Below are 12,786 nucleotides of genomic sequence, written 5' to 3' on the forward strand. Positions count from 1 at the left end.
CCTTCCCGCCGCCACCGGGGATGCGGTTACAGGGTGGTGGTGGTGGGGGTCCTACGGAAATACGTGGGTGAACGCAAGTGCTCTGGCGGAGATTCGTAGGGGTAAATCCCTTTCCGGGGATGATGCTCACCTGGATGGACCCTCCTGGGCTGGGGATGCTCGGGGATGTGGTACCCCCCCAAACCCCCCCCTGGTCCTGCTAGAGGCTCAGGCAGAGCAGCCCGGCTGGAGTCAGAGTTTCCAAATACCTGCTCTGTTAGCAAATATTCCCTCTCGTGGGTTATAAATAGCGCGAGATGTGACTGCAAGTGAAATCGCTTTTAATATCAAGTAACGAGAAGAGGAGGAATGCAGGCGGGAAATATCACTGCCGCTGGATCAACCTGGATTTAGCTCCGAAATTAAACAGCCTTGGGGGGCGGGGAGAGAAATCCCAGGATAAATAAAGGGGAACAAATGGCTCCGAAGAGGAGATAACGCCAAGGCTGGGTCCATAGAGCGAGGCAAAGGTGCACTGCTGGGCTGGCTCTGCCGTTTCTGTAAATAGTGGGACGGGTTGAAGGGCAGCGGCCGAGCGCTTGCTCCCAAACAGATTAAAAAAAAAAAAAATTAACCAAAAAAAAAGCTTTTTTATTAGCCGCAAGGTGGGCTTGACCTGCAACGCCTTCCTCTGCATCCGTCGGGCCGATGCTCGATGCTGCTGCCCGCGCCGACCCGCCTGGGGCTCCGCTGACTTCCAAAAGCTCCCAGATTTGCAAGCTCGGGAAGCACCTCGAGCGGAACCAACTTCTTGTTTTCCATTTTTTTTTTTTTTTTTGGGTGGGGTGGTGTTCAACCAGGACCGCTGAAACTGCAGCAAAAAAAAAAAAAAATATTGCAAATGGTGGGGGGAAGGGTTTGAGGGAGACGGATGATGTCAGAGCATCTCACGAAGGAGCCGATGCCAGGAAGGAAACCGTCGAAGCTCTTTAGGTACCTTCTTCATCGGAGGAGCCAAGTGACCGTCATGAAGCCTCCAGCTGCAGGAGGAGCAAAACCGGAATAAAAGAAAAACCGGACGCTTCACGTGACGAGCCGCGAAAAAATTTGGCTGGGGGACGAAAAGCAGCCAGAGGAAGCGAGAGCTTAATCACCTCAATCTGGAGATGGCTTCATTAGTGTGGCTCTCATGGAAAAACATCTATTCAAGGGCTAGACAAAAGGAACTGAGTATAATCAGGAGCCAGTGTGTGTTGAGCAGCGTTTCCTACACAAACAGCATCTTTCGGAGCTGAAAGAACGATTTCCAAACCAAAAAAGCGCGGCAATTCTTCCACCCGATCAAGCGGCCAACAATAGATATTTATCCCCTAATGAACGCACAAACCGAGTGCGAAGGGAATCTTAACGAGGAGGCGGGAGGTCAAACTCAGAATTATATCGGCAATAAATATGTGATTATATTTGTACTAGGACGGGCGGCTTGCGATTACGAATGGCATTTAGCAAAAGAAATGAACCAGTGAAAAGTCCGTCGGCATCCCGTAAAATGCTGATTGGCTTTTTTTTTTTTAACTGATTTACCAGGAGAAATGAAACCCGTGAAGCCCATCCATCAGCATCCCTGTATCCGGATGGGAGAGAGATGCTCCCGGTCCGCCCAGCCCAGGGCACGCGCGGTTCCCTTGGCCTCTCTTTGCAAAATCGGGATCCCGAGGGAGACGGACCGAAGTTCTGCGGCGATCTGCGCTGCAAGTCTTCAGAATTGGGTCGGCAACAACCCTGGGAAGGCAGCAGGGTCCCTTCCGGAGTGATCCGGGGCTTTGGCCGGGCTTTGTCCCACTGGGTTGGGTGCTGGGATCCCTTCCCCACGGGATTCGGCTTCACGGAGTGAGTCCTGATATCTGCAAGGAAACGGGTTTTTTTGGGCTCCCCCTCCCTCCCCGTGATGAGGGGAAATGGGAAAAGGGCAGGAAAGCGCATCTTCCCCCGGGGGGGGGGGAGCACGGAAGCTCTGGGAAGCAATTCCCTGGTGCCGGTGAAAAATACGCTTTCATCTAACAAATGCCAACCCCATCCATCCTGCTCTGACGCCAGCTCGGGACAGGAGAGGATGGATGGAGGGAGGGAGGGAGGGAGGGAGGGATGGAGGGAGGGAGGAAGGGATGGAGGGAGGGATGGAGGGATCGAGGGAGGGAGGGAGGGATGGAGGGAGGGATGGAGGGAGGATGGAGGGATGGAGGGAGGGAGGGATGGAGGGATGAAGGGATGGAGGGAGGGAGGAAGGGATGGAGGGAGGGATGGAGGGAGGGATGGAGGGAGGGATGGAGGGATGGATGGAGGATGGAGGGATGGGGGATGGAGGGATGGATGCAGGGATGGATGGAGGGAAGGATGGATGGAGGGATGGAGGGAGGGATGGATGGAGGGATGGAGGGAGGTCTCCCCCACTCCCCCCCTCCCTACAATGCATGCAGCTTCTCTGCTTTGCTTGTAGCCTGGGGGCTTCCAGGCAGTATTTTTGGGTATCCGAGGGATGCTCGTGGAAAAATAACGCACACACACACGCAGCGGAAGGGGATGGAATGTCCAGGCTGCTCAGAGCCAGCCCTAGGGACTGCAGGGACCCTCCTAAATAAAATACACAGATTAAACCAGCGAGTCCTTGCCCCATAGAGCTCACAGTTTTAATTACGGGATGCTTAGAGGTAATACGAGCGTGGAGCGCGTGTGCAAACACGGCGAGGCGTGCCAGCCCCTTCCCTATTCAACAGGGAGAGAGACGAGTTTAGGTATAAGTGGATCAGCTGCAGGCTGACAAGTTAAATATATGTTTGTTTAAAAAAAAAAAAAATAAAATACCAAAACCCCACCCTGAACGGGAAGGTGCCTGTGCAGGGAGCAAGAGCTGCCTCCAGACATCTGCCTGGGAAGCGCCGGCAGTCGCGGAGGTAAATGCCGCGGTTGGGATAACAGATGGGAAGAAGGCTGGAGGTGATAGAGCCTGGGTGAAGGGGATGGGGCAGCGCTCTCCCCCCCCCTCCAAGGGCACCGAGCTAACAGGGCCCAGCGCTCAGCAACACCCTTCTTTTTTTGGGGTGGGTTTTTTTTTTTTTTGAGCTCTTTTCTGCAGCTCCTCTACCCTCTGCCCCATCCCTGCTCTTGGCTTTAAGGGTTGCAGCTCCGTGGTGCTTCGGGCACGGGCAGCCACGAGCGTTTCCGGCTGCTCCCCGTGCTCCTGCCTGGTGCGGGCAGGGGCAAGCGCTGCCTGATTTTCCCTGCCAGCAGCCCCGGAGCTGTGTCGGTCACCAGGAGCGGAGCATCAGCTGCACCCTGAGATGCTAAGCCAGGCTTCCCCAGCACCAGGGCTCATCCCAGTCTGTTATTCCACACACCCCCCCCCCAAAAAAAAAATAAAAAATAAAATCCCCCTTGAGCCAGCCCGAAGCCTCTCGCTGCGCTATTTGGGGGCTGCATCCAGCCGGGGGGCACAGCACGGACCCCAGCTCCGGGCAGGAAGGGGACTTGTCTCAACTCCCCCCCCCCCCCCCCCCCAGTGCACCAGGAACCCAGCTCCTGCTGTTGCGGCAGCTAATTTTAGAGCTTATTTATTAACATTTTAACACGAAACGTGCATGAAATATTCACCCGGTGTGACAATGCATTTTATGGCAAGGGAAGCCTTAAATATTTAAGAGGCGTTTTGCAGTATCGGTGGCAGGAAGCATTTATGTCTGACTCACAGCACAACGCGACGGTTTGAGCTCAGCTCATCTTTGCGGCGGCTTTTAGCTATGGACCCCGTCCTTGGGGTGAACCCCCCCCCCCCCAATTCTGCAGAGGGGAGCGAGACGGGGAGCTGCTTTTCTGCAGGAGGGTTTCTCCCAGGCTGCTTTTACAATGGTGGGTGCAAAGTCCTGTCCCGTCCCCCCCCCATGCTCTTGTTCCCCTGGCTGCGCCCCCCTGCCCAGTTTAGCCCAGCAAAGCCAAGGACAAAGCCCCAAGGTCAAGGCTGGCTTCACAACCAAGGGACGAGCTGCGTTTAGATGAACCAAGAGCCAAATTCTCTTTATTCCACATTTGGAGAACACGGATGCTCTAGCAGCAGCTGGAACGGACACGCGGCTTCACGAAAACCGTGAAGCTCCCCGCTCCCGATCCTGTTAGGAGAGGCGTTTAGAAGGAGCCTAAGTCTTTCTGGGCAGGGCTGACAGGCTGCAAAGCCCTTTAGAAGACCCTGGGAGAAGAAAAACCTTCCCCCGGATCCGAGTAAACCGGCACCATCTTCTGCTGTGTTGGGAGAGTAATTTCTATCCAAAGCCACAAGATTAAGGAGGTGGCGAGCGGAGTTTTTTGGTTTGTTTGGTTTTTTTGGGTTTTTTTTTAAGACCACTACAAAGCTGAGCCTGTCAGCAGCCAGAGAGAAGGTGAGGTTTGGTCCAGCCACAATTCGGGGCTCCCCACAGTTTGGAGAGATACGTTCCCCGACCTCACCGGCATCGGGGTCCCGAGACGAGCAGCCACGAGGACGCGGCGGCCGGAGATGGTTTGACGGGTCAAGCAGCCGTTGGCTCGCTGGAGGAAGAGCTGCCGAACATCTCCTGGGAAGCGTAGGTCAAGTAGAGAAAGCCATCCTCATCCTTGTTGTCACGGTACAGCTCCTGCATGGTGACGGCCATGTTCGGCAAGCCTTTGTTGTTCACCAGCAGGTAGAAGGTCTGGGAGGAGGCCAGGCAGAGCCGCGTCCTGCCGAGGTGACGGCAGCGTGTGGGCGAGCGGCACCCGGGGAGGACCCGTCCATGGGGACACGGTGCTGGTCACCCCCCCGCCCCGGGCCAACCACCCACCAGCACCCACAGGCATGAAGAGGGGTGCGAGGGCACAGCCAGCTGCTCCCCAAAACATCTGGAAGAGCCAACCCTCAGCTCCAAGCTCTCACCTCCGTCCGTCCTGAACCGTGGAGATGTTGGTTCTTTTGAGGGGGGGGGTGGGATTTCAAGCACAGGGGTTTCAAATGAGCTGCAACAGTGCTGCTCGTTTGCAGGGCTGCTGATCACCTACCCCCAATTAACGATTCACACGTGCTGCAGGTCCCCAGCTAATTGTCCCCTTTTATCCCAGCAAGGGTGGAGGAACGCTGCTGTAAGGAATCCCCGTGCACTGGCAAGCAAATGCTCTTTGCTAATTGCGACGCCTAATTGCATCGGGCTAAGCCTAAAGACTTGCCCACTAGACGAATGCTCTTTGCTAATTGCGACGCCTAATTGCATCGGGCTAAGCCTAAAGACTTGCCCACTAGACGAATGCTCTTTGCTAATTGCGACGCCTAATTGCATCGGGCTAAGCCTAAAGACTTGCCCACTAAGCGCTTGCCAAAGTGGCCTCCAAGCCCAGCTTGGTGCACAGGACCAGCTCCACCCAGACTGGTCCGGGGCTGGACCCAGCGAGCCTGGAGCCCTCCGCGTCGTTAACCGCTTACCGCAGGGTGACAGCGAACTGGGAGAGGGGCAGGTCCTGGGACACCAGAAATTTGGTCCTGTTCAAGGGCGGCAAGGTCTTCTCCTTCTGGTAGCGTTCCACAACCACCTGCAGCGAGGAGAAGGTGCTGGAGGGGGACTCAGGACCCGGGAAGGCTGCGGGACCACCCCGAGCAGCAGAATCGAGACCCACGAGGTCTTTAGCAAAGACCCTCACAGCTTCCCTTTGCACGGGCACGAGGAGAGCGGAGCGCAGCCCTTACCGGGATCTTGTTGGGATATTTGATCCGGATCTCCGTCACCTCGTGCATCCTGGTGGCTGCGGAAGGGAAAAGAAGGAGCGATAAGCTCAGCCCGTCCCCGTGTCTCTGCTCCCCTTTACCCCCAGTAACGTACCGAGGCTTTTCCTCTGCTTGAAGGGGCGAGAGCTGCTGTCGCCTGGTTGCATCTTCTGGGAGGAGGAGGAGGAGGAAGAGGAAGCAGCTCAAGGTGGAGGCAGGATCTGAGCCCTACCATGGGCAGCTGCTGCTCCAGAGCTCCTAATATAGGCTCATCCTGCCCCACCTGGGAGGCGCTGGGATGCTCAGCAGGGTGCTGGGCTAGGGAAGGGAAGGGAAGAGCCGGGGGTTTGCTCCTGACAGATGTTTTAGGAGCAGCTGGCCGTGCCCTAGCACCCAGCCCCGCACCCATGGGTGCCGTTGGGTGACTGGCACCAGAGGGAAGCGACGCTGAAGGGCGGAAGGGACCGGCGACGTAAAAAAAAAATCCTTCATTTTCGCACCCGGCGCGGGACCCGGGCGCGGGCGCTGCCGTCACCTGGCAGATATCGGCATGCGTTATCCTGACAGTTTAATTCCTGCGCTATCTCTGGTTTGATTTAACGAGGGGCTGGTGTCAGGTGGGATCCATAAAGCTGCCGAAAAGCCGGCTCATTCGCACGCTGCGGGTATTTTTCACGCCGTGCCAATTCCCTGGGTCGGGAAAGAGGCAGCTTTTGAAAACAAATTAGACCCTATTATGCCAATTAGACCCCATTTGTCTTTTTTTTTATATATATATATTTTTTTATTTTTTTTTTTCCCCCCTTATTTTTCTCCCGGAGCCGCTCATGCGTGCTCCATGGGCTCCCACCCCTCCGCCACCTCTGAAAAGGGAGGAGGCAAAAAGCAGCCCAGCTCATTTCGACGTGCCCGAGCCTTCAATTAACCTCATTTCAACGAGCTTTTTGGCATAACGCGGCCTTCTGGGCTTCCATCCTGCTCCTCGGCGTTATCCTGGGAGCAAGGCGAAATCCCGGCCGGGTTTGTCCCCACCTTGCGCCGAGGCTGTAACAGGCCAAGCATCGCTCTATTTTTTTTTTTTTCCCCTGGTGCTTCATGTATATATTTAATATATTTTCCCATTGTGCAGTGTATTAGTCTGTATTACTTTGCCATAAAAAAAAAAATAAATAAATCCCTCAGACACGCTCATCGCTGGCTTGGAAAATTACATGAGCAATATCTATTCCAGCTGTGTAACGAGTTAAGCCATTATAAATTTATACCCCTAATAAATTGAATTCTGGAAAGTTTGCGTGGGATTCAAAGTGGAGATTTTTTGGGGGGGGCGGGCGGCATTTTCCTCCCGGGTGATTTCTTAACAACAAACTGATAAATATTAAAGCGCTTCTCAATTTGCTAATAAAAGGAATCGATTACTGTTCACCGACTTAATTCTGCTTCCAGGCAAGTGCTAATGGCTTTGCTGTGAGCAGAAAAAGTTGTGAATTTTTAAAAAATAATTAAAATCTCCATTTTAAATTAGTTCATTAACGGTGAGCATCTATTATTTATCGGTTTAATTTCCAAGCGTTGCTGCGGTACTGGGCTGTGCTCTGGAATCCCGGGTCGTCATGGAAATGTGATGCTTTCATTAGCATGAGCTAATTAATTAAAGATGAAGGGAAATTGGTTTTCCTGATTTGGGGAGGGGGGGGGAGGTTTTTACATCCACGCTTTGTCCCTGGCGTCGTCCCCTTATGGGGTTTGTATTTGCCAAATCTGAGCCGGGAGCCTCACACGGACACCACCCACCCCCCCCCCGAGATTAATTTCCTTGGAGAATAAATATCACCAGAATAATCCAGATAAGATACAAATAAAATAAAAATTTAAAAAAAATAAAAATGCAGGAGCAGAGCTGGGATGCGGGACGTAAAATTTATACCTACAGCTTCCCCAGCTGCCGGCTTGGCCTGCGGGAAGTGGGATCTCATCTGTATTCCTGCCTGCCCGCTCCGGGTCCTCGCCGAGCAAATTTCAGCCTGAAACTCATAAATAAATCCTCTTCTGCACAAGTTCGGGTTTTATTCATAGCTCATTTTGCGATACGCCGGAATAAAATCATCAAATAACCAATCCATCGAGCCGTCGATAAATGAGCTTTGCTGCGCGGGGGGAGGGATGCTCGGCCGTTACCCCCCCCCGCCCCCGGCGCCCCTCGAACCCGCCCTGGGGTTTCAGCGTGTACGTATAGGATATATAACGGATATCGGGATGTATAGGATGTATAGCATAGCGTTCTGTATCCTAGCTGGTACGTAGATGGTATGGCTGAGATTTCTAGCTCCTGGCTCTATACGTTACGGAGCAGGTAGCCGTAAGCGGGGTCGTGCCCCTCTCCCTGCTGCTGGTGCCCACCCGGGGAGGAACCGGGGATGCTACGAGGGAGCGAACACCCAAATTCCTCCAGCGGCAGCGATTTGGTCCCAGGGGAGGAGGAGGAGGAGGAGGGGGGACACGACACCCCAACCCATCGAGGGACAGACAAACCCCTGGGGCAGCGTCTCCTGCGGCCGGCGGATAACGAACCCCCCACCCCAACCCAGCCTGGGGAGCGGGCAGAGGGTCCCGAGGGCAGGGGGACGAGGGATGGAAACCCAGGTTTGGGGGTTTTTTGGGTTTTTTTGGGGGGGGTTTTGGGTTTTTTTTATTTGGTTTTTCTTTTTCTTCTTTCCCACCGCCTATTTTCGCAGCGACGGCTCTACGCTCCCGCTGCTAACCGCTTCCCTGCCATAAATAAGCCTCAATTATTGAGCTCCCGCTGCTTTTTCGTTAGGGGGAAAGTCCCCGGTGGGCCGTGACGGCTGCGAACACAACGCTCCGGCTCTGCAGTAAACATGATTAGTGCCGTACCCCCGGCTCGGCCAGGCGCGGGGGCGGATTTGCTGACGCTTAATGACGAAGCGAGTTATTAACGGGGAGGGCTGGTGCTCGGACAGCCGGCGGACGGGGAGCCGGGTTCGGGTGGGGGGGTCCCACTGGGTTCCCACCGAGCCTACGGCGCTGGGGACCCGCCACGGGGTCCGTTGGAGCCCCTTTAGGGGGGGGTGTCTCAGGACCTGGGCGCATCCGAAATATTTTGGAAATCCTTTTTTTTAACACCAGGCAAAGGACGAGTGATTTTTAACCGCAGCCACCACCACCACCACCCCCCCACGCACCCGGGTGCTGTGTCGTGTCCCCCCCAGCTCCATCCCCAGCCAGGATCGGTGCTGAATAACCAATTCGCCTCCTGTTCGGGCTGAGCCTTTGCGAGAATTACAATCAGCTGGAAAAACCCAGCCTGCAGGATGAGTGATTTCGGGCAGGGAGACAGGCTGCTTTCCAGAAGAGTTTCTACATGTGTAAGGTTATTAAGTGCCCTGGGTTATTTTTTTTTTTCCCACCACCCCCCTTCCTTTTTTCTTTTGTAGCCTAATAAATAGCGGCACAAAGGAAAAGCACGGTTGTCGGAGGGGGTTGGGGTTGGGGGTTTTTTTTTGTTGTTTTTATTTCCCCAGCTGTAGGCACCGACCGAACACGCCTGGAACGGCAGCTGCACTGCAGCACTCGCTGCATCGCCTCGGCGGGGACGGGGCTCCCGTTCCGGCCCCACGCAGGGTCCCCCCCCCCGCTAAGGACACCCATGGCTGAGGGGTGCAGGGACGGTGACCAAGGTCCCTGCGGGGCGGTGGGTGGCATCGCCCTTGTCCCGCTGCTCCCCTTTTCCCAAAGCTTTATCTCAGCCCCGTCGACCCTCGTTACCGAGCCCGTCGGCTTGAGCGCTGCGGGGGCGTTGGGGGAGAGGGATCCAGCCCGGGGTCAAAGGTGGGGGACGATCGATGGGATGGCATGGGATGGGGATGGGATGGGGATGGGGATGGGGATGGGGATGGGATGGAGATGGGAATGGGATGGGATGGGGATGGGAAGGGGATGGGATGGGATGGAGATGGGATGGGGATGGGAATGGGGATGGGATGGGGATGGGATGGGGATGGGGATGGGAAGGGGATGGGATGGGATGGAGATGGGATGGGGATGGGATGGGATGGGATGGGGATGGGATAGGGATGGAATGGGGATGGGGATGGGATGGGGATGGGGATGGGGATGGGAAAGGGAGATGGGGATGGGAATGGGATGGGGATGGGGATGGGGATGGGATGGGATGGGATGGGGATGGGATGGGGATGGGGATGGGATGGGGATGGGATGGGGATGGGGATGGGGATGGGAGGGGAGGGGGATGGGATGGGGATGGGATGGGATAGGGATGGAATGGGGATGGGGATGGGGATGGGGATGGGGATGGGGATGGGAAGGGATGGGATGGGATGGGATGGGGAGGGGGATGGGATGGGGATGGGATGGGATGGGGATGGGATGGGGATGGGATGGGGATGGGGATGGGGATGGGATGAGGTTGAGGAAGCAGGCCTGCACTCCCACTCCCAGCCCCTTGCCGTTCCTTGCTCACTGTGCACTGCAGCGGCCAGCACCCCCCTGCGTGTCTCCTGCCGTGGTCACCTCCCGGCAGGGAAAAAGAACCCACTCCTCGCGTCGCTGGAAGCCGTGGGGGGAGAAAGGAGCGCTCCTCACAGGCGAGCAGCGGCCGTGCTGTGGGCTGAGCCCAGATTAATCTCTCGGTCCACAGGTCGCTTGGATACAGCCTCTGCCGCGTTGGGGAGCCTTGCTCAGGCGCTAATTGCTAAATAATCGCTGCAGGGGGTTTGCCAGCCGCCGCCGGGAGCCGGCAGGCATGTGGCTGCACATTGCACACTCCTTGCACGGCGCGAAGCCCTCCGTCATCCTCCTCCTTCACCCGGCTCCGCTCAATAACCATCCTCGCCGTGCCAAGCCGGGCGCCGGAGCCGTGCCTGCTCTTGGCCGCCGGCCTGCGCGTGCTTCCGACAGCAAATTAAACTCCCTGCGTGAGCGAGCCTCGAGCCTCGGGGGTTTGGCCGAGGAGCCCTTCACGTCCCGCTCCCGGGGCGGGGGGCTGGGGCAGAGATGCTCCGGTCGAGGTTCGCAGCGTGGGGGTTAATCGCCTTCCCGTGCTCGCAGCCCGGCCGGGATACGGGAATGAAGCTGGGAAAGACGGGATGTGCTTCAGCAGACGCTGCCTGCGCAGGGTGGGAGCCCAGCACCCAAACCCAGCAGCACCCCGACGCATCGTGTCCCACCCCCCCCCCATATCACCCAGACGGCGCCGGGGCCGAGGTGCTTCCCCGAGTGCCTGGAGGATGCTCTGCGGAAGGAGCACGCAGGGTCTTCTCCTCCCCCAGGACCTATTGATGGACCCCAACGAGCCCATCAGCACGGTTGGGGCACGTCGAGCTTCCCAGCACCCCAAAACATACCACCACGGTGGGAGAGAGCGTGTGTGTGTGTGAGTGTGAGTGTGTGCATCGCTGCAGCCCTCTGCACCCACTCGTCTTGCGCACAAGCGGCTGATGGGATTAGCGGGGATTATCCTCTTGTTCCCCACTCCTCTCTCAAGAGGACAATAAACGTGACAAGGTGCTGCCAGCCTCCGTTTTATGCTCTCGACCCAGCGCCAGCACCACGATGCCGTCCTTGGGGCAGGGACGGGGCTCCAGGGCTGGACCGTGTCCCCCCCCCACCTCCTTTCCATCCCGGGGCTGCGATGAGGAACCAACAGGGTTGATGTGACCTCTGCGGGCTTTAACGCACCCTGGCCCCATCCTGCCAGCATCCCTGTGCTGCTCTCTGCCCAGGTTTGGGGGTGCAGGGGGGGTGTCTCTGCTTGCAGGGGTCCCGTTTCCCCCCCCCCCCCAGTTTGCAAAGCATCTCGCAGGGGCCGGGCTGACCCGTAGCCCTGGGAAGCACAGCTCTGCAACTGGATTTTACAGGACAATTTTAAGCTTTATTATGCCTGACCATGCTCGCCGGAGGTTTGCCCGAGTGGGGAGGCTGCCCGCCGAGCCCCAGGCAGCACCCGTCCCGCTGCTGCCTCCAGCCCTGTGTCCCTCTGTCCCTTTGTCCCCTCCCACCCCATCTGCTCCACATCTCCAGCATCCCTTCCATCCCCTCCATATCTCCTCCATCCCCTCCACCCCCTCCACATCTCCAGCATCCCTTCCATCCCCTCCATATCTCCTCCATCCCCTCCATCCCCTCCACACCTCCTCCATCCCTTCCATCCCCTCCATATCTCCTCCATCCCCTCCACACCTCCTCCATCCCTTCCACCCCCTCCACATCTCCAGCATCCCTTCCACCCCCTCCACACCTCCTGCATCCCCTCCACATCTCCAGTATCCCTTCCATCCCCTCCACATCTCCTCCATCCCTTCCATCCCCTCCACATCTCCTCCATCCCTTCCATCCCCTCCACATCTCCTCCATCCCTTCCATCCCCTCCACATCTCCTCCATCCCCTCCACACCTCCTGCATCCCTTCCACACCCCCTCCACATCTCCAGCATCCCTTCCACCCCCTCCATATCTCCTCCATCCCTTCCACATCTCTTCCATCCCTTCCCTCCACCCCTCCTGCATCCCCTCCATATCTCCTCCATCTCCTCCACCCCCTCCACATCTGCTTCACCCCTTCCACCCCCTCCACCTCTCCTCCACCCTTTCCATCCCCTCCTCATCCCTGGGCAGCAGGTTCCCGCTCTCCCCCAGGGCCAGGATCCCACCGTCCCGACCTCAGTGGGTGCTCATTTTGGGGCAAGACACCCACGCAGGGTCCACTGCCCCCCTTGCGGAGTCTGCACCGCAGCCGCGCTGTAATTTCTCTTCCCTTCCTCCTCGCCTCGCCCAGCTCTGCTGTAATTTCCCCGGCGCCGCACCCGCATGCATTAAACATGCCCATAAACAACATCGCTGGCTGCCGGCGCACATCTGGAGGAGAGGGCCGGAGATTACAGCCGGCTCCTGGCATCCGCCGGCGGAAGGGATGAAGGAAAGGGAGGAGGAAATCAAGCCATCAAGTGACAAATAATAATAGTTTTTTAAAAAAATTGAGGGGGGGGGGAAATAGCAGCACGAGCCCCATC

The 12,786-nt window shown here is 57.0% G+C and overlaps 1 protein-coding gene across 3 annotated transcripts; it reads right to left on the reverse strand.

The window, feature by feature from the left end:
- Positions 1–4,449: 4,449 nt before the first annotated feature.
- On the reverse strand, positions 4,450–8,571 carry LOC104642569 (microtubule-associated protein 1 light chain 3 gamma). 3 transcript variants are annotated; one of them, XM_075738097.1, is made up of 5 exons: positions 8,458–8,571; positions 7,665–7,761; positions 5,720–5,775; positions 5,459–5,565; positions 4,450–4,725 (listed from the first exon to the last, which is right to left on the reverse strand). In XM_075738097.1, exons 2-5 carry the CDS (start codon positions 7,711–7,713, stop codon positions 4,536–4,538), a joined length of 402 nt encoding a protein of 133 aa, XP_075594212.1. In that variant the 5' UTR covers positions 7,714–7,761; positions 8,458–8,571; the 3' UTR covers positions 4,450–4,535. The 3 variants fall into 3 exon arrangements, with proteins under 3 accessions (XP_075594212.1, XP_075594213.1, XP_010309869.2); XM_075738098.1 differs by lacking the exon at positions 8,458–8,571 and having other exon boundaries at positions 7,669–7,803; XM_010311567.2 differs by lacking the exons at positions 7,665–7,761; positions 8,458–8,571 and adding an exon at positions 5,853–5,904.
- Positions 8,572–12,786: the final 4,215 nt, after the last annotated feature.

This window comes from Balearica regulorum, chromosome 30 (genome assembly GCF_011004875.1).
Source record: "Balearica regulorum gibbericeps isolate bBalReg1 chromosome 30, bBalReg1.pri, whole genome shotgun sequence".
NCBI lineage: Eukaryota > Metazoa > Chordata > Aves > Gruiformes > Gruidae > Balearica > Balearica regulorum.